This window comes from Chelonia mydas, chromosome 2, assembly GCF_015237465.2.
Source record: "Chelonia mydas isolate rCheMyd1 chromosome 2, rCheMyd1.pri.v2, whole genome shotgun sequence".
NCBI lineage: Eukaryota > Metazoa > Chordata > Testudines > Cheloniidae > Chelonia > Chelonia mydas.
This window is the reverse complement of record NC_057850.1, coordinates 242,774,081-242,801,183: the sequence shown is the minus strand read 5'-3', so window position 1 is coordinate 242,801,183 and position 27,103 is coordinate 242,774,081. Positions and strand designations below refer to the sequence as shown.

At 42.7% G+C, this 27,103-nt stretch overlaps 1 protein-coding gene across 1 annotated transcript; it reads left to right on the top strand.

The window, feature by feature from the left end:
• Positions 1-354: 354 nt before the first annotated feature.
• Positions 355-27,103, top strand: NOM1 (nucleolar protein with MIF4G domain 1). The gene is made up of 11 exons (XM_027823896.3): positions 355-1,334; positions 2,114-2,238; positions 3,253-3,448; positions 5,750-6,073; positions 6,681-6,791; positions 7,989-8,156; positions 8,738-8,859; positions 13,033-13,165; positions 22,825-22,956; positions 24,958-25,067; positions 26,422-27,103. Exons 1-11 carry the CDS (start codon positions 423-425, stop codon positions 26,597-26,599), a joined length of 2,511 nt encoding a protein of 836 aa, XP_027679697.2. The 5' UTR covers positions 355-422; the 3' UTR covers positions 26,600-27,103.

Genomic DNA, 27,103 nt, shown 5'->3' with positions numbered 1-27,103 from the left:
GAACAGCTGGGTAAAACAGAAGGCAGGGTCTGTGGGAGTGAGTCCTCATTCAGGATACCCTACCCCTCCATCTCCCCCACATAATCCTGTAGGCTCCAACCTCAAGTTCGCACTACCTCTTTTGTTATTAGAGACCTTCATTTTTCTGGTCTGTCCAAGCTGTGCCTTTCACTACTATTCAACCCGTTTAAAAAGCGGGGTACAGAATGTTACAAGGCTGTGGCGGCCTGCCCCAGCCGCGACAAGGGCCACGAGCCCCGCGCGACACTCCCGCCCCGCTGCCCCCTCCCGGGCCGCCCCAGCAGGTGGCGCTGCTGCCCCAGGCCGCGGCCCAGCGCGCCGGAAGCGGGTGGCGGCTGCCTGGCCGAGATGGCGGCGCCCAGGCGGCGCGGAGCCTGAGGGTGGGCCCGGCCGCGGGGAGCATGGCGCGGGCGGCAGGGGCCCGGGGTGGCCGCGGCGGGAGCCGGCAGCCGGGCAGGCTGCAGAAGCTGCGGCTGGCGGTGCAGGAGTTCGTACAGGCGGCCGGGGGCCTCTCCCCTCCTCAGCCCGGGGTCCAGCCCGCGGGGGGCCGGGGCAGGAGGAGCCGCCGCGAGCTGAGGAAGGAGAAGCGCAGGCTCAAGCGCAGCCGCCGCCGCCGCCTGCACCACCAGGAGCCGGACGCCGGCGAGGGGCCGGGCGAGTCAAGGGCTGGCCGGGGCGGGCAGACGCAGGGCGTGGGGCAATGCCCCCTCCCCGGCGCGGCCCCGGCCTCGCCGCCCCGGGGACACCAGCGCCGGCCGCGCCCCCGCGAGGCAGCGAAGCGGCTCCCCGAGAAGGGACCCAGCGCCGCGGCGGCGGCCTCTGCGCGGAAACGGGCCTTGCTGGCGGCCAACGAGGAGGAGGAGAAGGAGATCCGGCGGCTGGAGCGGCGCCTGGGGCTCAGCAAGCGCAGGAAGGCGGGAGCCTCCTCCCTGCCGCAGAGCTTCGCCCGGGATGGGCTGGGCTACGTGCTGGGCGCCCTGGAGCCCGAGGCCACCCTCTGCGGCCTGTATGAGGAGAGCAGCGGGGAGGAGGAGGCGGCTGATGAGCGGCCCCTAGATCTGGATGAGGGGAAGGATGAAGTTGATAAGGAGGATCTAGACCTGGAGTCCCTAGGTGATGATCAGGAGGGGGAGCTAGATGGGGAGGAGGAAGAAGAGGCGGGGAGGACGGAGGACACTTTAGAAACCTCAGAGGAGGCCGATATGGAAGGGAACTGGGAGGATGAGCGGAAAGGAAGCAGAAAGTTGCCCATGTCTCCAGAGGATTGTGGCGACCATAAACCCTGCAAAGGCAAGACCTCCAGAGAAGAGCAGGTACGTTGGGGGCAGGTTTTGCATCAAATAGCTTCAGGCTTTTCAAATACAATTTTGCACCCTTCTCATGAAGTTTCACTTCGGATCTGAGTTTTGTAAGGGATTGGAAATTGCCCTGACCAAGACATGCTATGTTCAGTAGACTGATGAACTGAGGACAATTTTATGCTATGTATTACAGGGTGACATTCCCTGACGCTATGGGGATAGGGCAATGCCCTGAAGCATGAGCATTGATAAACCTTGAAATGTATATGGAGGTTCTTGTTATGATTTTGCTGTCATAGTTTCAGCATACTGGTAGGCCTACAGAAGCTAGCAGTGGAAAAGACCTATCAGACCATTTATCCCATCGCTGACGGAGGATGTATCAGATACAGTATTGAATTGTGCATTTGTGAACACAGATGGTACATTTGGGGCCAAGCACGCTTTTTGGAAGGCTTGCATAATTCCCGTTGAGTTCTATGGGTGTTGTGCACTTGAATAACTTGGAGAATTGGGACCTTGATTTGAGTTGATCCTAAGTGATAAGCTGGTGCATGTTTCTTTTTTGGATGCTGTTCAAGTTAGCTCCTTTAGCATAATTTTGTACTACGAGTGTTGCATTACAATTAAAAAAGCTTCATAGTGATTAGAAATAAACCTATGGTATACTTAATAACCCCATTTCTTATATTTAATTAAAAGATACTTTCAAATGAATATGAATTTATTTTTAAATAAGATTTTTTTTTGTAACACACGGCCCTATTTTCTTGTCTTTCTCTTTTGATAAGAGTCTTTGCCATAGAGCTACGATGTATGTTCCCCCTGCAGCGAGAAGAGTTGATGAGACAATGGATGACAAAAAGAGGGAAGAACTGGGAAGATTGAAGAAAACCGTGAAAGGACTAATTAACAGGTAATATAACACGTGAAAGTTGTTTAATTATTAGGCTGTGTTTACAGTAGCCACTGCTCAAGCCAGAGAGGGGAGTGGGTATGAGTTCTTTCTTGCAAACTGATTTTTTAAAATAAAAGTCAAATTTTGTGCATGCCGTCTTTGACAGTATCTTTTTTTATTCTCAATTATTTTGGAGAAAGTACATTTATAGAAGTTGAAAAATCTATTAAAGAAGATATGTATTGATTGATAAATGAATTTAAAACTTTGAGTTGAATTCCACGAACACTATTAGGTGTTGTAGGCCAAACATAATTCCATGGACATCAGTGGGACTATGTGTGGTTTAAAAAAAAATTGTAGAATCTGGCCCTTAATTTGTACAATCTGCACATGAAAGAAGTAAGAGCATTAAAAAAATACTATTAAAACTGCTGAGCCTTGAATCTCAGGAGAAGTGTGTATCTTATACTACTGAAGAATAGGTTTACAGCAATAATTGTGCATTACCGTATATTTATTTGTGGCTTTTATCTAAAAACATTCAGTTGACATTAATTTTAGTCTGTGCCTGTGGTTCTCAGGCTGGTACGCAGGCTATGGTCCATTGGTATGCAGAATAAGAATTCATTATAACTACACTGAATAAATTACAAACATGAGGATGGGTACTTTTGGATTTTAGATATGGTATGTTACGGTCTTTTGCGCATCTGACGGTCTTTTGCGCATCACCGCTTAGCATCATCAACTTTTTACGAATACTACTACTTCATTTTTATATACAGTATCTCCTGAGAAGATGTGAACTAAATATTTGGGCATCTGAATTATTCTGATGAACAGGAAAGATCCAAAATCTGTTTCAAATATTTGTCCCTTTTTTCTTTTTGAGCTACTAGTTGATTAAAAATAAAATATTTGTTGTTTTGGATTAAAAGCAATATTAAATTGGAAAAAAAAAGTGGGTATATATACTCGGAAAGAAGAAATGGAAAGCTAAAGCAAACACTGAATTTTATTTCCCAATAGGTTGAGTGAACCAAATTTGGCCTCCATAAGTGGACAGTTGGAAGAGCTATACATGACTAACAGTAGAAAGGACATGAATGAAACTCTAACAGATGTTCTTATGAATGCTTGTGTTACTGCAGCCGTAATGCCAGTTAGATTGATGATGGAGCATGTCCTTTTGGTCAGCATTCTTCATCATACTGTGGGAATTGAGGTAACTTTTTGCCTGGGCTTGTTTTATTTTCTAATCATGTTGCACAGTACTTTCTATGGTGCTTTATCCAGGTTCTTTTTTGAAAGTGTGGTTTCTGAAATTGTTAGAACATAAGTATATGGTATCCCTGAAATTACACCTCACTATATAGCAATATGGGCTGACTTGTGGTTGCAGTTATGGTTTAGTAGGCTCTCGCAAGTGACAAGCACTTATGCTTGTTACTGCATCTGAATGAGTAATTTCTTCTATAAATTATTGGTCACCTTTATAAAGTGTAACATATTTCATTGAGACCATTAGTGCCTTATATGCCTACCTGCATTTATCTGTATGTTGAAAAATTTCTTAAAGCTACTATTTTTTCCATCTTTAACTACAATTATCCAATCCTGTTCTATGGCTACTTTAGAACATCATTCTTGAGTCCTATATATCCAACTACAGAATTCATTAAAACCATTATAGAGTAAAAAAATCCACCTGCATCTGAGGAACCCCACTAAAGCCCGATCCTGCATACACTTACGCATGCATGTGAGTAGTCCCACTGAAGTCAGTGGGTTGGCTTGCAGCTATAAGTGTTTGCAGGATCAGGGCATTTGACACACATCAAGCAACTTTTTGAGGGTTGGTTGTATTTTCAGGCTTGACAATATCAGGTCAAAATAAACTTAAGCTTTGTCTACTAATATGAAGGACATGTTGGAACAGGTAATGTCAAAGGGAAGTTATTGCAGGAGTTTAGATAATTTCACTGAAACTTTTGCCAAGAGACAATGAGCTGTTTCAGGATGCTGTTCCCATAAAGCTTTATTCTGATTCTGTAATGCAGAAACATAATTGAAAGAACGCATATAAAAGATATATTCAAGTAGTTCTTGCGTCTGTAATGTGTTGACCTTGGTGAGGTGGAAATATTTCTGTATTAGCTGTTTTAAAAAACAAACTAAATATCAGAGGGGCACAACCATGTTAACTTTTCTATGTGCAACCTTTGCATTATAGTAAATTTATTTTTACTCCTTTTGTTCCTTTAAAGGGTTGTTCTTACCCCACATTTGACTTGAAAATTTTGGCACTGTTTTAATAGTAACCTCCATCTTTTTATAAGTTTAAAACTATTAAACATAGTCAACCAGTTTCTAGATTCTCACATAGACCATTGACATAGTTGTGATGTAGACTTCAGAAGCTAAGTGGGACTACTTGAATGCATTATTAAGCACTCAAGTTTGTTCTCTGAAAAAGATACAGGATGCGCCCCCTCTTCCTCCCCCTGTCCCCACCCCCGCAGCAGCAGAGTTTGGGTGTGGGAGGGGGCAGGGGGTTGGCTGGGACACAGCCAATGGGAGCTTTAGGGGCGGTGCCTCCAGGAGGAGGCACCACGCAGAGCTGCCCGTCCATGCCTCCGCCTAGCAGCTGAGCAAGGGGGATGTTGCCGCTTCCAGGGAGCCCCCCAGGTAAGCGCCACCCAGAGCCCTCCTCACCTCGTCCCAGGCCCCAACCCCTTTCCCACACCCAAACTCTGCTGCTGCTGGGGGGGAGGAGGCGCAGAGCCAGGTAGGGAGCCTGCTGGCCCCACCAACCCCCCTAGCACCAGCAGAGATCCTCCGCCACGCACTGCTGCCTGCGTCCCCCCAGCACCAGCGGGTTTCCGGGGCCACATGCTGCCACCCTCCCCCAGCACCCACAGTGCCCCTGGGCAAATTATCTTCCTCCCCACCCCCCAAGTTTTAGTCAGGGGTATATGGTAAAAGTCATGGACAGATCAGAGGCCGTGAATTTTTGTTTACTGCCTGTGACCTGTCCGTGACTTTTACTAAAAATACCCATGACTAAAACGTATCCTGAATTATGAGTGATAATGAGTAGCATTAGTCTGGCAGCTGGAAGCATGGCAATCTATGTTGCATTGAGAAATGTTTCCAGTTTTCGTTGTCTAAACAAATCTTTTCTAGTAAGTCGTTAGCTTGATTTCATCAAGCCTGCTTTTACTACCAAATAAAGGTATAAAAAGATAACTGGATTATATATGTAAATACATAATTTCAAGTAAAGTGAAATGGATACCAGGCAAATAATGTTTCTTAAAAAATATGTATGGAACTGATAGCTTAGAGTTCATATAGAAAATCAATGTTGGCTGATGGGAACAACAGTTTTCCTATAAGCTAATTTTTGTTTGTTTCCCATTGCTTATGCTTTTTGCAGGTAAAACTGAGGGGGTGGGGGGTCTACATATGCAAAATGCTTAATTGGTTTCTAATATTCTTTTTCTTTTCATACAACTGTTGCCAGGTTGGTGCTCACTTTTTGGAGGCTGTGGTGAGGAAATTTGATGAATTTTATAAAAGTGACACTGAAGGGAAAGAATGCGATAACCTGTTTGCCTTGATTGGCCATCTGTATAACTTTCACGTAGTGCATTCGCTGCTGATCTTTGATATTCTCAAGACGCTTGTTAGCACTTTTACAGAAAAGGACATTGAACTGATTCTGCTCCTTCTGAAAAATGTGGGCTTTTCCTTGAGAAAAGATGATGCTTTGGCCCTGAAGGATCTGATTAGTGAGTCTCAGAACAAAGCAAATGCTGTGGGGAAGAAATTTCAGGACCAGTCGAGGGTATGTATGCATTTTGAATACGTTCGGGCACAAACTTCCCAGCGTGAACAGAATTCATCAGGGACTTGGTTAAATCTGTTTGCCAAATTGTTTAATTTTTATATTAAGTTTATCTATTAAAATTGTTTCACGCGATAGTCTGATTAGACCTTAAGATAGTGTTAGCATCCCATTAGATTATTGTTGCATTAGCTTACTTAACATATAGAAAATAATGAGCACTTAAAAGTTTGTTCTCAGAGCATAGACACCAGCATGCCCTGAAATAGTTGTCTGCTTTGTGTGTTATACAAATGATGATGCATCTACTTCATGAATAATACAGTTTGTACACTTAAAAGTCCAAAATAATTCAACAGCTGTAGTATTGTTTAGCAAAATTAGATTTGAATCTAAACTTAGCACAAATACATGTAGTGGGAATTAAAATGAATATTGATTTTTAGCTAGTATTCTTTATTTGTGAGGTCATAATCTAGATTCCAGAATGTATTGCTAGGTGAGATGCTTATATATGCGCAGTAATACGTTCAAGATACATTTTCCACTTGTTAAATAACATTTTTTTCCAGCACGTCTGCCATACTGTTGTTTCTTTTACCCATAGATTCGCTTTATGCTAGAGACGATGCTGGCACTAAAAAACAATGACATGCGGAAAATCCCAGGTTATGACCCTGAGCCAGCTCAGAAGTTGCTCAAGCTGCAGAGAACACTGGTAAAAACGTTTTTTAGTATGTTAGTGGGCGCTGTTACTTCTCCTAAATCATACTTTTGGAAGTAATTGCAAGATCCTTTTTTAAGCTACTAGTAAAATACCGTAGACCAGATGACCTGCTAATATTACTTTGGAATTTGTGTAACAGCGCAGGTTGAACAACACATTGTGAAAAGTGCCTTTTGTCCCCAAGAATTTCAAATGACTTTACGGACTGTATACAGAGAACACCACTGAAATGCAGCCATCTCTGAATGTTAGTCAGCACCCAACGCACTGCAAAACATTTAGAGAGAGACATTTTTTTATCCAAGGACACTGAGACAAATCCCTGTGCCCCCAGACAGTCTTGTGGGATCTTTTGATGTTTGTGTAGAGCAGACCAAGATCTCATCCCTGGTGTTGAGTTCCTGCAACTCCCATTGACTTCAACAGGATTTGTGAATGCTCAGCCTTTGAGAATCAGGCCATTCATTTTTAAGATCTTATTTGAAAAACCCCACACAGTAAAATATGTACCTCTGCAGATTGAGAAGCTGCTATTCTCCTCAGGATTTTACTTTGGTTCTAGAGAGTCCATGTATCTTAGACATGAGGCTTACACCATTAAGTCACTCTTCTGGTTCACTGTTGGGCTTTTTTTTCTGAAATTTGTGTAAATACAGAACACAGATGTCAGGAATTTAATACAGTAAGCTAGAGCCAGACATGTTGCAGGCAGGTGCTGTAGAACCTTTTACACAGCTCTGCTAGTGCACTTGTAACATCTCTTCCCTTGCACTCGTTTCTTGATCAAGTATTAACTGTACCAGAACTTTTGGTGATTTTATGTGAACAAAAATGTCCATTAGAAAATCGGACATTACAGTTTATTTTTAATTTACAACTCTAGATTAGAAGTTGAACAAAGGTGTTGAGTTGGTGGATGGAGATAACCCACTGGCTCTGTCTTTTTGGTTGGAATTCATTTTTCTTTTTTAAATGCCACGAGCTCCTGGATTTAGGCACGCTCTTGTGTTGTAAATCAAAATAAATGAGAAGTATGTTGATTTTGGCAGATCTTGTTTGGAGAGAGAGATTGTGGGGAGAAAATCTGAGAGCATAGTCGGGAAACGTGTTAAATTATGCTGTGATCTAAACCCTTTGTTAGGGAAAATAAGTCTCTTTGGAACTGAAAACATTTTATTGTTATAAAAGGTTCACAACAGTGGCTCTGGAAGAGAGACTCAACTTCGTGTGTCATTGGAATCTCTCCTCAATGCTGACCAGGTTGGCCGTTGGTGGATAGTAGGGTCATCTTGGAGCGGAGCACCAATGATTGATGGTACTAGCAGCAAGACTCAGCACAAATTGCCTGTTGGAAAGGTAAATATGAAGATTGCTATTAATCGTTGAAAGTGCCAAGACAATTTTATCTTTGAGAAACATGAACAAATATCCTTGTGATACTGCGGTTAGTATTTGGACTTACGTTTGCCCTGGCCCTGAAATTCTCTCTTCCACCTTGTGGATTTGTAAACGACTTTGTGGTGCACTGTCATGTGAAATGGAAAAGGCAGACTCAAATTGGAAATGGATTCCACAGTCTGTAGCCTTATAGGTAGGGCCAGGTGTGCCCCTAGAAATCATATGGGTGAACTGTTTTTAAAAGTGCATAGAAACATGGTGAGAAGGGCATGGCCACTTAGAGAAGGACTGCTCATTTCATCACTTCCAGTCCAGTTTTGCTGGTCAGTTATCTGATCTCACTGCATGGAGGCCAAGTCCTGATACTCCTTATGTTCATCTCCAGTGGTAAGGTCACTAGGTCTTTGGACTGTTGCTTCACAACTCATTCCAGGTATGTGTATATATAATCACATCAGAGAAGTTTCACTGAAATAGGTTTCCTATAGCAAGTAAATGTTATCGTTAGTAAATGTTTCTTTAAACTTGTTTCTTTTCAGATGAGTTCAAAGATACTGGAGCTTGCTCGTAAGCAGCGAATGAACACAGACATCAGGAGAAATATATTTTGTGTCTTGATGAGTAGTGAAGACTTTTTGGATGCATTTGAAAAACTTTTGAAGTAAGTACACACCAGGATCCTGTTGAAACCCAGGGACAAATAGAAGTGCTATCTGGGCTGGAAACTTTTCAGGTTGCCTCCTTGCCAGTCAGGGAGAGCAGGGGAAGTTGTGCGCAGGGTAAGTGACGTCAGGCAGAGCAGCATAGAACTGCTAGTCTCGCCAGATGGGAGGGTGCCCAGAGGGACTAAGTGAGAATGGAGCAAAGAAAACTGATCTGGCTCAGGAGTAAGGAGTGGAAAAGGGGCCAAGCAGTGCAGCAGAACTGAGCTGCCAGTCAGATGGGGGAGAATGGGCCAAGATGTTGTCAGCCATAGGAATGATGCCATGGAAGAAAGCAGTGCAATCAGGGAGAAGTTAAAACTGAACCTCATTTTGAATGTGTCGTCTGTTACAGCTCTGATCAGAGGTCTGTGGTGACTGGTAAGGGAGAGATTGGGTCTGGGCTTTGTTGCGACTGTTATATAAATCAAAGGGAGTAACCTTTGCCAGAATGGCAAGCAACAGTTTAATTTGCAAATCAAATCAAAATAGGCTTTTTGGTAAAGTCAACTATAATTCCATTACGCTGTTTCTGTAAAATACAACTTTATTTTTAGACTGAGATGGAGTCTTTTTGGTACTTCGGTACAGCCTTTTCTGTTGCAAAAACTTAGCTGTTACCACAGCAGAGGTCTGGCAGTTTTATTTGGAAATCAGTCCTTGACTTAGTACTGACTATTTAAACACGTGTGTACAAAGTGATGTACACACAGACTTGGATGATGTAAAAACTATTTGAAAAATATCTAGAATACATTACACTAGCCTGTTTGGTGTGTTTTTTTGTTTTTTGGGGGTTTTTTTTTGCAGAGGTATGTGTTAATACCAACTAAAGGCCCTTATAATCAGAAAGAATGTGGCATAGAAGAATATGCTAAAATAAGGATTATGATAAACATAAACATGTTTTCCAGAATTATAGAAATCTAAATTTCCTTGTCGGTCAGTCTTTTAGGGAAGTATCTGAGAAATCCATACAGAAAGCTGTGCTTATTATTATGCTTGCTGATAGAGCCACTGACAGATCCATCAGCTAGACTACAATGGGTGTACAATAGATTTGTGCAGGATGGAAAAGTTCTAGCTCTCTTTGACATAGTAGACTTTCTGATAGGAAAAGTTCTAGCTCTCTTTGACATAGTAGACTTTCTGATGCTGTCACATAGAAAATTAAAACATTTTTAGGAATTGTGATACTCAAGGTACAGTAAAAGCTGTGTTTTCTAGCACTTTATAAACCAAAAAACTCTAGAAACTGGCATTTTGGGGTGCTGGATCCAGGCAGCGTTCACCTTGGCAGCTCCCCACAACCAGCGACCTGTCCCTAACGCTCCTAGGTGGAGGCGTGGCCAGGCGGCTCTGCGCGCTGCCTCCACCTGCAGGCACCTCCCCCACAGCTCGAATTGGCCACGGTCCCCGGCCAATGGGAGCTGCAGAGCCAGCGCTTGGGGCAGTGTGGGGTCAACGCGTGGACCCACCTGGCCGCGCCTCCACCTAGGAGCAGCGGGGACATGTCGCTGCTTGCGGGAAGCTGCACGAGGTGAGCACTGCCCAGATCCGCCACCCCGAAACTTCTCCCGTGCCCCTGCCCCGAGCCCCCTTCCTCACCCAAACTTCCTTCCAGAGCCTGTGCCCCACGCCCCCTCCCATACCCAGACCCCCAGTCTTGAGCCCTCTTAGTTATCCAGACTTTTTGCCTAACCAGCAACCCTGATTTCCCCAACATGCCAGATAACACGGCTTTTACTGTAATATGACTCAGAAACTTTCTGGCCAGAATTTAGGTGAAGCAGCAGTGAATATAGGCTGTTTTAAACTTGGCCTGCACACCACTTAGATAAAGTATCATGTTGTTGTGCACTGTATTAATCACAACTTTAGTCTCGTAGTTCTGAATATCAAAAAAGACCATCCTTGTCTTTTAAAAGTTTGAATTTATTTTGAAATATATTTTCAAATTTTGTTTACTATTTGCTAATGCCTTTTGGGAGTTAATCTCAAGCTTTTGCTGCCGCTAACTGTGAGCTACTTCAGCAGTATCTTCCCGGGACTATAGGTTTCTATGGTGGAATCATAGAAATATAGGGGTGAAAGGGACTTTGAGAGGTCATCTAGTTCAGCCCCCTGTGCTGAGGCAGATCCAAGCATACCTAGACCATCCCTGACTGGCGTTTGTTTGACCTCTTCTTAAAAACTTCCAGTGATGGGGATTCCACAGCCTTTCTTGGAAGCCCATTCCAATGCTTAACTACCTTATCATTAGAAAGTTTTTCCTACTATCTAACCTAAATCTTCCTTGCTGCAGATTAAGCCCACTACTTATTGTCCTAAGTGTACATGGAGACCTATTGGTCAGTGTCTTCTTTATAATAGCCTTTAACACACTTGAAGACTGTTGTCAGGTCCCCTCTCAGTCTTCTTTTCTTAAGACGTAAAATGCCCAGTTTTTTAAACCTTTCCTTATAGGTAACGTTCTTATCATTTTGGTTGCTCTCCAATTTGTCCACTGTTTCTAAAAGTGTGGCCCCAAAACTGGATACAGTACTCCAGCTGAGGCCTCTTCAGTACTGAGAAAAGTGGGACAATTACCTCTCATGTCTTACATACTGCAGTTGTGTTAATACACCCCAGAATGAAAGTAGCCTTTTTTGCAGCTGCATCATATTGTTCACTCTCATTCATTTTGCGATTGCTATTACTCCTAGATCCTTTTCAGCAGTACTACTGCCCAGCCAGTTATTCCCCATTTTGTAGTTGTGCAATTGATTTTCTTCCTTAGTGAAGTACTTTGCACTTGTCTTTATTGAATTTCATCTTGTTAATTTCAGACCAGTTCTCCAATTTGTCAAGTTCATTTTGATTTCTCATCCTGTCCTCCACAGTGGCAGATCTCTTGAGAAGTACACAACCATCTAAGATTACTTAGATCCTTACTAACTAAAATTTGGTTGCACTGTATTGTGCACTGTGTGGAAGACCCAGCGGAGCTTATATCCTAAAATTAGGCAGACAGGACAGTTCAGTCACATGAATGCCAGATGAAAGTCCAATTTCAAAGTGATACAAATAATTTTTGTGACTGACACTCTTTATATTATAACACTAAGCATTTTTCTTTTAAATTGGCTTTAGTGCTGCCAAATGTTTGACAGCACTCAGGACTAAATCATATTTATTTGCAGAACAGGTGCAGCACAAGGTACTGTTATTTGCCAGTGGGTCTGAATCCTCTTTTAGTTGGGCCAGCTGTACAAGTGAGAAGGCAATTCAGTCATTGGTCTTTCTACTGAGGCAGCCAATGAGTGTGCCAATAAGTGCAGATTGTGTTTTTGTAATTATTGTTGGTGTTCTTAAAGTAGACATTTTCTATTAGGAACTGGACTGAACCCACCAAACTCATTTCACTTAGATAACCCAGCCACCATCTAATCACTATTTTCAATTCACTATCTGGAGTAGATTTGATTTGGTGACCAAGAGATAAAAAAGTTCATATCATCAACCAAAAAAGGTTTTAAAGATGTATTCTTTCTCATTCATAGCTTTTTCCTAGAACTTAAGGGCTCCGGGTCCTGTCTGTTCCCATTAACCCTGGCAAGAATGTATATAAAAGCAGCCATTTCCTCCCAAAAACATAGTAAAGAATATTAGCCAATCTGAGTGGGGATCCCAAGGCTTTTAGCTCACTCCTTATCTTCTTCCCTCTACAGTTCATCTCAGTTCTCCAGGCCTCAGCTCTTGCCACAGTAATACGACTCCTCCCAAAGATGGGAGGACAGATTAGCTATCCATGATTGCAGTGCCACTGCTTATCACTTTCTGACAGGAAGTGCAAATATGGAAAGTCACCTTCATTTTGCTCCACAGAAGCTGATAGAATGTCTGTCATTCTCCTCTTGCCCAGGGTTGTTTGGGTCACTCGGTCATGCTGCATACACAATGTTACTCTCCATGACAAAACTGCTGTCCTATACTGCTGACAACTTATTTCAATGTAAACCTTTAAGGATTCCATTTCAGTTGCAATAGAATGGTCGTCTTAGTTTAGAGAAATTGCCAGTGGCTCTTACTTTAAGGCAGTTAGATTTCGTTTAAACTCAGTTAATTATTTTTTACTGTTATTGATATTGCAGGCTTGGACTTAAAGATCAGCAAGAGAGAGAGATTGTTCATGTTCTCGTTGACTGTTGCCTACAGGAGAAGACATATAACCCCTTCTATGCATATTTGGCTAACAAGTTTTGTGAATACGATAGAAGATTTCAGGTAAACTAAGATCTGTTCCTACCTCGTTGTGGTACTGTTTAAGTTGAGACTCTTTTGGGATTTCTATTATTAGAGGTTTGTCACTCTATTTGTACAGATTTATTCCATCACATAATACCACAGAAAAAGTCTCTCTACCTACACAACCATTATAAATAAATAAATTTAAAATCTGGTGACTAGCTCATCACTTAAGGAAGCTTATTGAGCCACTTCTGGCCAGAAGGTAGTGGTTTAGCTAGGAGTGGAAATTTGGGTGGGCCCCAGCTTGTGGTGGTGGGCAGTGAACAAAGGTCTGACATCATAGCAATTCATTTATATTGTATATTATTATATTGCGTATTTGACTATGGCCACCCATCCCTCCATGTCTGGGGGAAAGGCATGTTGCATCTCTGCCAATGCAGAGGCAGTAACCAGAGGCACTTGAGAGCCACGCCCCTGTAACCAGAGCCCATCCCCTGAGTGAGTGACCAAGAGGTGGTAGGGTCAAGAAGTGGCATTGCGACCTGACATACGGCCTTCTGCTCCCAGTCCTGGGCTTTGCTCCATTCCCCATCAACGCAAGCTCCGTCTCCATCCCACACCACTCAGCTCTGGTTACTTCCTTCCCATTGCCAGAGGTATGCCTTCCACGCTGGGGGTGAGTGGCTGGCCAGAACCTGATTGGCTGTTAGTTTTGGAACTGAGAGCCAATGGGGACCACTAACGGGGGGGGTGAAATCTGAGCCTGTGTTGATGAGGAAGCAGAGCCGAACGGAGCAATATGAGACAGCAACAGCTTTACTAAAAGACTGCACCTCTTAGCAATCTGGTTCCATCTTTTTTTTTTTTTTTTTAAATCAGATTTGGGTGGGACTGGGTGTTAATCAGGGGAGCTGTGGCCCACCTGTGTCTACGCCCCTGACAGGAGGATAGGTCAGTATGTTACAATGGGCCTTTGGGAAGGATCTAAAGTAAGGAAACTGCGTGATGGAAAAGAAAGATGTAAATATCTGGAAAAAAAAATCCCTTGCACCCAGAATAAACCCCTGCTGCATTTCAGTGGTAGGATTGTAAAAACTGAACCATTCAAAAGTGCTTCTCTCTTTCTATTGCAGTTACAAGACTGCTATTATTCTTAATGGAAAAAAAACCATGAATCAAAACTGTCACTATAAATATCTGTTACACAGAGTAGGGTCTTTTGGTATTTTGACAAAGAACATAGGAAGAAAATAACACTAGTGAATATTCTTGTGCATGTTTGCTTTTTCAACAAAAATATCCTGTTTTATATGTATAAAGTTCCAAAATGTTTGTTTAACCAATAAAATGTACTAGGTTTGCAAGAGTTTAGTGTTAGAGACGTACTTTAATGCATCAAATGTGACTAGATTAACAAAATATGTAACTGCTGCAGTTTGTATTGCCTTTGTGGACATGGTAGTCAGAAAAAATGAGCCTTAAAATTTTGAAACCTAAAATGGGCCTAATCCCTAATATATATAAATCAAGTGAAGACCCCTATCCTGAGAGACTGGGAGTAGACTCCTGTATCCAAACAGAGCCCCGTTTAAGTAAGGGCTTAAGCAGGTATTTGTCCATGGAATTTGTGTAAATAGGATAAATTATCTATTGCAGCTAGCATGTCTATCTTGGTGTCTTCCAAAACATGTTGCTTGTGGTATGGAGGAGTTATATATAAGAGGTTTGGTAGTGTTTTTACAACAATGAAAAAAATAATAAAATGCATATGTTAAGTGTGTTTCATTTTCAGTAGGCTTTTATGTAAACTGGTTCGACCACTTGCATGTTTTTTCTTTTGGATTTACATATAGATGTATATTTTAATTCTGTGATTGCTAAACACTACCTGTATCATCTTCAAGCTACAGAGCAACTTCTAACATAAGTTTGCTGCTGCTTTGAGTAGTGTCCCTACTTGCACTTGAGGTGTGCATGTGCCTTCAAGCCAAGATTTTTCAGTAGCAGTGCCCATTCAACTTACACATGCACCCTATGGATTTTCATGCCCCATACTTGAAGATATATAGGGCTGTGCTGATGAACCTCCCTCCATTCCTTTTCAGCTGCCTCAGCCTGAGATGGAGCAATTTGTTGTGCCTACCTAAGTGCAGCTTCTACTTTTTCTTGTCAATTTTAGACCTTTGCTTACTTTATTTTATTATTCTTTAGTTATTTTACATTATTTTGTTCCTGGTTTTTTGAGTGGGGATATTCCTTTTTTGTTTTTGCTGGGTTTGGGCTTGCCTCCCCCTCCTCCTCAGCAAGGTCCTTCCTTAGGAATCCTCTCTCTTTTTTTTTTTTTCTTTTTTTTTTCTTTTTTTGATGGGCTTTATCTAGTTCCCCAGGCTTCAAAACATTGCCTGACTTGCCAGGAACCCTCCCCAGGGAGTGACAGCCATCTGTACTGTATCCGCTGCCTCAGGGATACGCATGTATCATCTAAGTGAAAAATTTGCACTAGCTTCAAGAGCTGCTCAAAGAAGTACACAGAAAAAGCTCCAGCTCCTTATGATGGAGTGCTCTGTTCATCCTACATCAGATCAGGGCTCGGAACCACACACACACACACACGCCTCTGAATGACCACAGTGCCCCATCAGCTTCTGTGGCTTGCTCACTCCCAGGTCCTCTAGGGACAGATCTGCAAGTGAATCTGAAAAACCTGCCTCCAAGATGAGTGCCAGGTCTCCTCAGAAAGATCACTCAAAAAGGTTTACCGTGCCGGAGACCCTCCACTCTGCGAAAGTGTCTGCAGAGGTCTCCGTACTGAGGAATTCTCTATGCCTAAGTCTTTGCTTCTACTGTCCATGATACCGAAGCGTTGGTACCATTGAAACTTGGGCAAGAGACTACCAAAACTATGCACTCTACGAAGAAGACAGTGCACTCTTCATCTTTCACTGCCTCACTGGTACCTAGATCATCAGTAGAGCAAGTACCAGAACAGTAAGTACAACCCTCAGTACTTCTACGACTGGGTCTCACCAGGTCTCCACACAACCTCACTCGGTACTGCAAGAGTTCAGGTTCTCAAAGAATCTGCTTGTTTCCAAGGAGCCTGAGTCTCCTTTGTTGAGTTTGGGACTCCCAGTACCACAACCAGTATTATCTGTGGTATCGCACCTTTTGCCAGTACCAAAATGTTCTGAAAGATGGCCAGTTACTCCTTCATAAATTCCAAGGACAGAAGGGACCATTCTGATCATCTAGTCTGACCTCTTGTATAACACAGGCCAGAGAATATCCCCAAAATAATTCCTAGAGCATTTCTTTTAGAAAAAAAATCCTATCTTGGTTTAAAAATTGTCAGTGATGGAGAATCCATCACAACCTTTGGTAAGTTGTTCCAATAATTAATTACTCTCACTGTTAAAAAGTTACACCTTATGTCCAGTCTGAATTTGTCTAGTTTCAGCTTCCAGCAGTTGGATCATGTTATACCTTTCTCTGTTTGATTGAAGAGCCCATTTTATTTGTTCCCCATGTTGACACTTATAGACTGTAATCAAGTCATCCCTTAACCTTCTCTTTGTTAAGCTTGAGCTCCTGAAACTCAATCACCATCTGCCCCTCCACCAGGCTATGAAGAGGAGAGTTCTTCAGACTCCCAGGTTTATGTGCAGTGCTCCGCTGACCATCTACCTATGTTGACTAACTGGAACCTGCACTGTTGAGGGACATTTCCAGGCTTCTACCATCAAAGCCTGCCAAACATCCCACCCATTATAATCAACCTTGCATGCCCCCTCCATTCCTGTGTGATCCTTCCAGTGGACATACTGGGATCCTTGGCTGCTTACCAACACAAGTTTTCTGAAATGCTAGTACTCATGTAAATCATCCCTTGATGACATTCTCCAGCTCCTTCTTTTCCTCCACAGCAATCTTTAAGGCAGGAGGATACATTCAAGGACCAGGAAAGGAGAGCTGATGAGGTGGCTAAGCCACAGTCTAATATTTCTTCTTCCTCTCCAGATGAAGCTATCATCCCCCCCGTCTCACATTGATGATTTCAAAGTTTCAAGATCTGATGAAGAGGGTGACAGACACCCTTCAGATCCAATTAAAAGAAGTGCAGGGGAGACAGCACCAATTGCTTGACATTGTGCACACACCGTCATCAGCACGAGTTGCCCTTCCTATAAATGAAGGACTATTAGAGTCTGCCAGGTCCATTTGGCAGACTCCTACTACTGCCCTCCCTCCCAGCAAAAAGACCAGATAAAAAGTTATGTCCCAACTAGGGGCTCAGAGCTTTTTATTTTCCCACCCCACACCAAATTCTGCGTCCATGACTAGAGTAAATGAGTATCATAGTCAACATCATTCAAAGCCTATGCCCCTTGACAAGGACCACAAGCGCTTGGATCTTTTGGGGATCAAGAGTTGTTCCTCTGTGACCCTACAGTTCCCAACTGCTAACTGTCAGGAGATTCTGAAAAAATACAATCACATTAGTATGAAGTTCGGCTCTTTTATTGAACATCTACCACAAAAGCACAAAGAACTGTTTCAAGCCATCATTGCAGAAGGGCAGCTCTTGGCTAGAACAACCCTGCAAACTTCTCCGGATTCAGCTGATAGGGCAGCTCATTCCATTGCTACAACTGTAGTCATGTACAGGGTGTGACAAAGTGAGACATTTTTGTAATATTTTTATGATTATGTGTGCCTCAGTTTCCCTCTGTACTTTGCATTGTTACCCAGTGGTTGCAGAACAGTTAAATCTACTCTTGGGGCAGAGCAAGAGACATGAGGTGCTGTGTTCTATAATTGTCTGGGGTGGAATCCATGGGTTGTTAAAAGGACTGGCTAAAACTGACCCATATCAATGGAGAATTCTGAAAGATAGTGGGAACCCCAGGGGGCCAGGACATTCACACCTAGCAACCAATAATCAAGAGGAAGGAGATTTTCCCCCACCTCTCAGCAGGGAAGCAGAGCAAAGGCCCCAGCTCAAGATCAATGGACCGAAAGGTGTCAGGATACTAAAATAAAAGTTGGCTTATGGTAGTGAGTCAGCAGCTCTCACCTGGGACTGACGGAGAGAAATGGAGAACTAGAGGCAGAAAATGATTCCATGGCAGCTTGGCTGGGTGGAACACTGGCTTGGCCAGAATGAAGTATGTATTAATCTTTGTTTCTCTATGCCAGTGGTTCTCAACCTATTTATGAGGCCCACAGTGTGTTATGTGGGCTGCAGGTTGAGAACCACAGCACCCCACCCAGAGACCCCTTTGCAGAGCAGGGCCAGGAGTGGAGCCGGGCACGAGCAGTCGGACGCGGCCGGGTCGGGCAGCTAGGACCCCAGGCATGGGGCCAGGAGCAGAGCCCCACATAAACCATGGGGGTGCTGTAGCACCCGCGCAAACCCCTAATCCTGCCCCCCTGCAGTACTCACCAGCCCCTTGCTGGCAGAAGCACTCCAGCAGGGCTGTCACACGGTGTCTCTCCCTCAGCCAGCCCCACCCCCTGCCAGACCAGAGCTGCGCATTTTGAATTTTTTTTTTAAGCATACAGCTGAGCTGCAGCCTGCATGCAGCCCGCAGGTTGAGAACCACTGATCTGTGCTAATGTAAGCTCTTCTTTATCGTCTGTGTTCAACTGACTAATAAATCCCACTCTGTTTTGAAAAGGCTCCCTGCAAATACTTGCTAAGGTGCAGAGGTCTCTGAAGAGTGTAAAAGTCTCAGACCTAGGAATTTATCTCAGGTGGACTTGTTGGGCAGAGCTCACAGTGTGAAGCAGGAGTGCTGGATCCCAAAGGCTAACTGTTGGATTCACTGAGGCTGGGTGGGCTACCTGTAAGAAAGAATGGAACCTCTTGGACATCTGGCACAGTGAAGGAGTTCCTCTGTTTAAAAGCTGGGACATAGCACAGATCCTGTGGATCAGTGACACAGGGCATCATGGCTTCAGTCCTCAGGATTTCCCTGTGAAGTCCAGAACACAGTAGAGGACCTCACTTTCGATGGTCTAAAGTTATTCGGTGACACTACGGATGATTTGCTGCATGCTTAAAGGACTCCAGAGTGATCCTTCATTCGCTGGGCATATATACGCCTGCAAATAAAAAGAGGTTTAGTCAATCTCAGATGGTGCAGAGATTGTGCCCTTCCCAATTCTCCATTTTCCACAGACCACCAGAGCCACCTAGAAAAAAACCCACATTTCAAAAGGGAAAATTTTAAACTGCTACAGCAACTTTGATCAGCAGCCTGTGATGGCCAAACGTTCCTTTTGACTCCTCAGTTGAGAGCCATGAACATTTCTCTGATCCAGACCTGCTGCTGCACCATCTTACCTCACTCAATTTTCTACTTTTTGGTGATCGTCTCTCCCATTTTCACACCTCATTGATACAGATTATCTCCAACAGATGGGCTTCGGAGGTTATAATTTTGATGTACTCCATTCAGTTCTACTCCATCCCCCCATTCCATTTCATGGACCCCTCTGATGAATCTGTTTTGAAGTAAGAGGTTCAGTGCCTTTTCCATTTTGGAGCAGTGGATCCAGTTCCCACTCAACACAAGAGGGTTTCATTCCAAATACGTTTTGGTTCTCCATAAAGAAGGGTGGATGGAAACCAGTTCTATATCTAAGGATGCTGAATACCTTTGTCATGGTACAGAAATTCAAGATAGTGACACTGTTCTTTCTCTAGATCTACTACTTTACAACCCTTAACCTTCAGGATGTGTATTTTCATATCACAGTACACCCTTCTCACAAGAAATTTCTGTTCTTTTTGGTGGGTCCTTCCCTTTGAGCTAGCCACTGTTCCCAGGGTGTTCACAACAGTCATGGAAATTGCATAACTTCATCAAGGGAAGTTAATTGTTTTCCTCAATGACTGGCTCCTCAAGGGACATTCTTACACCAGTGTCTAATTAGCAGTGGTCAGTCTCAGTCTCCAGCTCAGATTCGTGTTGTCCTCCCTCCTGTTGTCCTACCTTCAAAAAGGATAAAGTTTATAGGGGCCATTCTAGATGCTACCACAGCCAGAGGTTATCGGCCAGAGGTTCCTTGCACTGTCACATCTGATTGGGCAAGTTCACATCAGTCCTCAAGTCACTGCCAGATCATGCCTGCAACTTCTTGGGCACATGACAGAGGGTACCCTTCTCATGCTTCATGCTCAGCTGCACCTGCATTGCTTCCAGGCCTGCTTCAGGTCAGTTTATACACCCAACAGGGACAGTCTAAACAAACTGCTCTTTATCCCCTGTCATATTCTAGTTTCCCTCGAATGGTGAAAGAATCCAGACAAAGCATATTCCCAGAGGTCCCCTTCAACTACCCCCAACCCATTTACATTTTAGTTTCCGACATGTCCCTCCTCAGATGGGGAGCTCATCTTCAGGACCATAATTTCCAGGGCAGATGGTCTGCCCAAGAGTCCACCTTACATATCAATGTTCTGGAAAGCAGAGCTGTCAGACATGCCTGTCTGCACTTCCTATCCAGGATTCAAGGACAATCATTTCACTTAACGACAGAAAATAGGGCCAGTATGTATTATATAAATTGGCAAGGGGTAGCAAGAGCCCTTTCCCTCTCTGCAGAGGCCATGAACTGGTGCATAGCCCACAATATCCTGATCTTGGCAATCTACCTACCCAGTCTCCAAAACACCATAGCTAACAGCTTCAGCAGACGCTTCGCTCAGAATCATGAGTGAGAACTAGACAAATCTGTACTCAAACAATTCTTAAACTGGGGATATCCAAAAACAGATCTTTTCATCACCACAGATGATTGGAAACGCTCACGTTTCTGTTCAAGGGGAGGCTTGGGTTGCCACTTCTCTGGTGGGATGCTTTTCTCATCTCCTGGGCGAAGAATCTCCTATACACATTTCCCTTGCACTCGCTGATCCTCAAGATCCTAAACAAAGTCAAGCAGGACAAAGCCACGGTCATCTTGATTGCACCAACCTGGCAAATCTTCCTTTTGACTGGCCATCGATCTTCCACTGACACCCAGTCTTCTCACACAAGACTCAGGGAATGTCCTTAGCCCAATCTGACTACATTGCGGCTCAAGGCCTAGCACCCGATGGTTCTCAGTACTAGAACAATCTTGCTCCACAGCAGTTCAGGAGGTTCTGCTGAATGGTAGAAAAGATTCTACCAGAAAGACTTATCTTTAGAAATGGAAAAGGTTTTACCACTAGCATACTCACCATAGTTTTGTCTCCTAGTGCCTCTCTCATCTCCGAGGTGTTAGAATACTTACTTACTTACGTTGAAGAAAGCACGGTTCCGTTAAAGTTCACCAAACTGCCATCACAGCATTCCATTCTCCAGTAAAAGGTTTCTAGGTATTTGCTCCCCTTGTAACACTGAGATATATAAAGGGTCTGTAAAACCTCTTCCATAATGTTAGACACCCTATTCCCATTTGGAACTTTTAATTTAGTTCTCAGAGCTTTGAAGAAGCAACCCTTTTAACTGTTAACTTGCTCACTTATGAGCCTCCCCATGAAAACCGCATTCCTAGTGGCTATTACCTCTGCCTGAAGGGTTGCAGAACTGGAAGCTTTAATGACTGACTGTCCTTATATGGTCTTTTTCAAAGATAAAGTTTTTCTCTTCAACCACATCCACCTTTTTTACCCAGGCTTACTTCAGATTTTCATATCAATCTATCATTTATCTTTTGGTATTCTACCCCAAGCCTAATCAGTCAAAACAGGAAGCTGTCCTTCATAACTTGGATATCAGGAGAGTGCTGGCTTATTATCAGGACAGGACTAGGCCTGAGATTGGTTGTTTTTATGGTGGACAGAACTAAAGGGGTTCCAGGGACTATCCAAAGGCTTTCTAAGTGGGTTTCTGGTTGCATACTCTCCTGTTATCTGGCTAATGTACCCTACCCCTCTAAGGTTGTTGCTCATTCCGTGAGATCGTACTGTGTCTGTAGCCCTGCTAAAGGATGTCTGTTAATGGAAAAAAGCAAGGCTAATACATGGGCTTTGATTCACACTTTCTCCAGGCACGAAGCCTTCCTGGGCAGGTGCTCCCTTTGGCTTTTCAGTCCTACACACAGCCTTAGATTGAGTTCTGAAGCCCCCGCCTTCTTTAGGGATACTGCTAATGAGTCACCTCTCATAGAGCACCCGTAGGGACACTACTCGAAGAATGAGAGGTTACTTCCTTGTACAATAACTGGAATTCTTAAAGATGTTTGCCCCTGTCAGTGCTCCACAACCTATCCTCCATCTGATCTTCCTGGGGCTTTGAGGAGCAGAAAGAATTGAGGGCAGTTCGCCCATGCAGCCCTATATATCCTTGGTATGAAGCATGAGAATACATAGGGTGCATGTGCAAACTGAAAGGGCACTGCTGCTAAAAATCTCCAATGGAAGGCAAGTACGCACCCCCAGCAGAGGACCCAGAAGGATACACATCTCAAAGTACTCCAGTTACTGTACAAGGTAAGTAATGTCTCCTTCATTTTGGCTTCCAATGCATTGCAAATGATCAAACAACCTTATTAAATAAGCTTAATAATATGTTTTGTACTTAATAGCTGAATGGAAAGGGTGCCAAGGTAGCTTTGAGAGCCTGTTGTGATATAATATATTAATTATTTGACTTGGACTTCAATTTTTATTTTGTGTTTGTTTTTGTTTTGATACCTAGATGACATTCCAGTTCAGTATATGGGACAAAATCCGAGATTTGGGAAACCTGTCAACCACCACTTTCTCCAACCTGGTTTCTCTGTTGGCCCACTTGCTAAAGACAAAATCACTCTCCCTATCAGTCTTCAAGGTCAGCATAGTCTCTATTAAAGTACTTGTGCACTTCCACCTCATTTGTTAGTTTTGTGGTAAATGTGTGTGTGTTCCTTGTTATCTAATCTGTATTACAGCTGCTTATTCAGTTTTGAAACAAATTATTCCGAACTTCCTAGCTAAGGTGAACTTTACTTGCCTGTTTTCTAAAACTGCCCCAAACGTAGGGATCTGATTTAGTTTCATACATGTGGTTTTAATGGCCAAACAGATTAGATTAATTTACTTTTTATTTATTTATTTTTAAAAGAACTGTGGCCCAGTGGTTAGGGTGCTAGTCTGGGACTTGCAACACCCAGGTAAATTCCCTGCCCTGCCGCGGATTTCCTGTGCAACCCTGGACAAGTCACTTAATCTCTCTATCCTACAGTTTCCATCTGTACAATGTGAATAGTAGCACTTCCCTGCCTCACAGAGGTGTTGTGAGGTTAAGTTAATTAAAACAGATTGTGAGGCGCTCAGATACCCTGGTAATGGGAGTCACAGAAGTACTTAAGATGGCTATCCAGAAGATAAACAGAATTTGGGCTATTGCAGACAACAGTAAATTATTTATTGTTCCTTTTTTAAAAGAGAATCTGAGTTTAAAGAAATACACATCTTCCCCCACCCCCATTCCTATCTTTACTGGTGGCATTTCAGCCTCTTTCATGTATTGGATGTGCTGATGGAGTTGCTACCAGACAGACACATGCTCCTTATTGCTGCTGAAAGCCAGCAGTGAAGTTTGGGGCTATTACTGATAAGGATTGTTGTTGCTTTCCTTTGGGGAGGGCAAGATGCCAAACCATTTAAACAGTGGTTAAGACCTTGCTCCAAAAACCATCACTTGATACTCATGACCTTGATAATTACTTCCTTATCTTGAACCTTCCTGTTTTGAGGAGGGCTGTGGGTGGAACCTAGGTTCAACTGATTTCATCAGCCTGGCCTACACGCAGCTTTTGTAGTGGTGTGACTGTCAGCTGGGGGCAGGGGAGTGATGGTTTTTCTGAAAGCTATACCAGTACAACCCCTAGCATGGTTGCAGTTTTACTGGTATAAAGATGCCTTAAACTGGTGTAACTTAGGGCACATCTTCACTAGCAACGTGTGTAGTCGTGGCATCGCGCTGGGAAAGAGCTCTCCAGTGCTATTAAAAAAAACACCTCCACGAGGGAAATAGCTACCAGCGCTGGGAGCAGAACTCCCAGAGCTGGTGCACTGTCTATACTGGCACCTTACAGCACTGAAACTTGCAGCGCTCAGGGGGTGTTTTTTCACACCCCTGAGCAAGAAAATTGCAGCACTGTAAAGTGCCAGTGTAGACAAGCCCTTATTCCACTTCCCTTACAGGAACAAGCTCTACTGAAAAAAGAAGCTTTTATACTGGTATAACAGCATCCACACTAAGGGAGCTGTACCACTTTAACTATACCAATTATAGTTAAAGAAGTCCAACTTTTGTGTAGATGAGCCCTAAGCTCCTAATTCATTCAGTCTGGGTATGGTATAGCCACTGCATTAATATTCTTAATATGGACAGAAGTGTGGTGCCTATGCTGATTTTTAGTGCATCTGTCCGCAGCCTTTGGGGGCACTCAGATATGGCAGTGATAGTGTTGTAATGTCTATAAATAAATATATTTAAAAATACTGCTGTGCATTAAGTGTGTCTTTGAATACTTTGAAGATACCTATCTCCTTGGTATCTGGTTGCCTTAGTATATCAGGTAGAGGTGACCAGGTTGTTTTTCAGTGGCTTCATTCCTTCCTGCAAGGTTTTAGAAGGCAGTGTTGGACGATTGCCATGCAATCAGAATGCACTCTCATCCCAGATTCCACAAGATTCTGTTGTGTTGCCACTCTTGTTCAATATCTATGTGAGGTCATGATTAGTCTTAGCTTTTCCTCTCTCAACTGTCAAATTATGCAAGGCATATTTTTTTGATTTATGATTTATAATTTATTTTTTATCATCCCTGGTTCTGTTAACTAGGTAGTTGAATTCAGTGAACTAGATAAACCCAAAGTCCACTTCTTGCGGCAAGTATTATATATACTATTAATAAAAACAGACTTGGAAGAACTTACCAGCATTTTTGGAAGGTAAGTGATCATTGATCTTCCCAGAGAACATTTGGTGAGTAGTGATTGGACACACAAAAGGGATTTGCTTATTTTATTTATTTTAATTATCCATTGCTTACATGAAGCCCTTGACACCTCACTTCTTACAATGCAAGCTTTTTTGTGAAAGGTCCATCTCTTCTTATATGTTCATACAGCACCTGGCACAATGCTGCCCTGGTTTTAATTGTGGTCTGTAGGTGCTACTGCATTATAAATATATTATGGAATTTTACACACAACGTTAATACAAATTTTGAAATAATCAGTACATCAACTCTCACTATCAAGCAAGAACAATAAAACTGTTGATGCACAAAGCTGACCTACCAACCACCCCAAAAATCTTTACTCTATGTGTGGAACTAGAATTCAGTCACACAGCAGAGTTGTTCTTGCTACAACATTTCCCTGTTGTAGAAAGGAAATAATGGAATTTATCGGGGGAAAGTTAACTCTCTAGCTTTGCAGATCTTATCTAGAAATCTCCATTCTTCATATTAAAGGTGCAAGGGTTATTAAGTGAACACCTTTTAGAGGTAATCAGAGGAAATGTCTTAATCACGCTGAAGCGGCTAAAATTTAGACCTGATTCTTCCACTTGTATACCCACAATGGACGGCTGCGTATAAGTGTCTATGACATTAATTTGGTTACAGTCGGAATGCTTTTAAGATCTCATCCACTCTACATATTGGAACAGTGCTCAATAAGGGTCACAGGTAATCTGGTCTCCTGACATGTTGTATATTTGTACTGCAGTCAGGGCCTTAGTTTGTAAGTTATTCCATGAAGCAACTTTGCTTTTTTAGTTTGTTTTTAAAGAGCCATGGAAATGGTGCTATATAAATATTTAATAATGGAAGAGATAATAGTGTTTATTCTGTGGAATTAGATCTGCCAAAAATACTAAAGTAATAAAAGACAATGTTTACATTTGTAGAACTACACATAAAGTGGAAAGTCTGTATTGCCATGTACTGTCTTTCAAATTCTATTCTATCCATTAAAATGTGGGGGAGGTTTGCCACATGTTGCTTACATTTTTTACTATGCCCTAACTAATATTTTAAGTCAAGTCTCTTAAAAAATACTTTAAAATTCCAAACTACCTTTTGAGAAACAGATTGCATGTGAAGTATGTTCAACTGTTTGCCAAACCAGTGTAGGCCTGTACTTGTTAATATTAAATTTAAAAAAAGTTGGGATTTTCCTGATAAATTTTCAGTTTGGTTTTTCTCAAAACCTGACAGCATAGCAAAAGAGACTTTATAACATTGTAGGAAAGTAGGAAACTGGAATTATTTCTGATTTGTGTGTCTGTCTTTTTCAGGTTAACTGACAACCCAAAATTAGGAATGTTGCGTGAAGGTTTGAAGCTTTTCCTTTCCCACTTTTTCCTGAAGAATGTACAAGCACACAAAAGTGCTGAAGAAGCCAGCTTACTAAAAGAAAGAGTTGAACTAGTAAGCAGGACTTTGCAAGCCAGAGAATCCAGATTAAAACTGTAGTTTTATTTTCAAATAATCTTGCATGGAAAATAAGGACTTCATGAAAGCACAAAGCTGATCTTGACAATGTTTTTCACAGACCAAAGACTTGAGATGCTGAGCAGGATTGTAATGCTGCAAAGGACCCCATGTTTTGAGGTGATGTAGGATTGTACACTCCTAAAAAATGGTTTCAACTTTGGGGGAAAATAGAAACATAGAATACTGAAGAAGGAAAAAAGTATATATCTTTATACGTTGTTCATTGCTTTAAAAAGTATTGTCGTCCCCCATCCACCTCCACTTTGTATACCTCATGTTGCCAGTTATCATCAGGCAAGATAACTGAGTTTCCTTTAAAGTTTAGTTAATACCACTTAATCAGTCAGCAGGTGGTAGTGTTCAGCAACCCCAGGGTTCTAGCCTTCCTAATTCCTGTAAGATCATGGAGTAAGATTGGGTTTGATATTCAGACCTGTTCACTTTTTTACAGAATAAATAAAATCGAATTTTGTTTCTGTGCTA

Excerpts from the sequence above, each read along its gene's own strand:
- NOM1 (XM_027823896.3), top strand. The coding sequence starts at position 423 with ATGGCGCGGGCGGCAGGGGCCCGGGGTGGCCGCGGCGGGAGCCGGCAG. Across the intron at positions 8,860-13,032 it reads GCATTTGAAAAACTTTTGAA|GCTTGGACTTAAAGATCAGC; the intron begins GTAAGTACACAC and ends TTGATATTGCAG. Across the intron at positions 13,166-22,824 it reads AATACGATAGAAGATTTCAG|ATGACATTCCAGTTCAGTAT; the intron begins GTAAACTAAGAT and ends TTTGATACCTAG.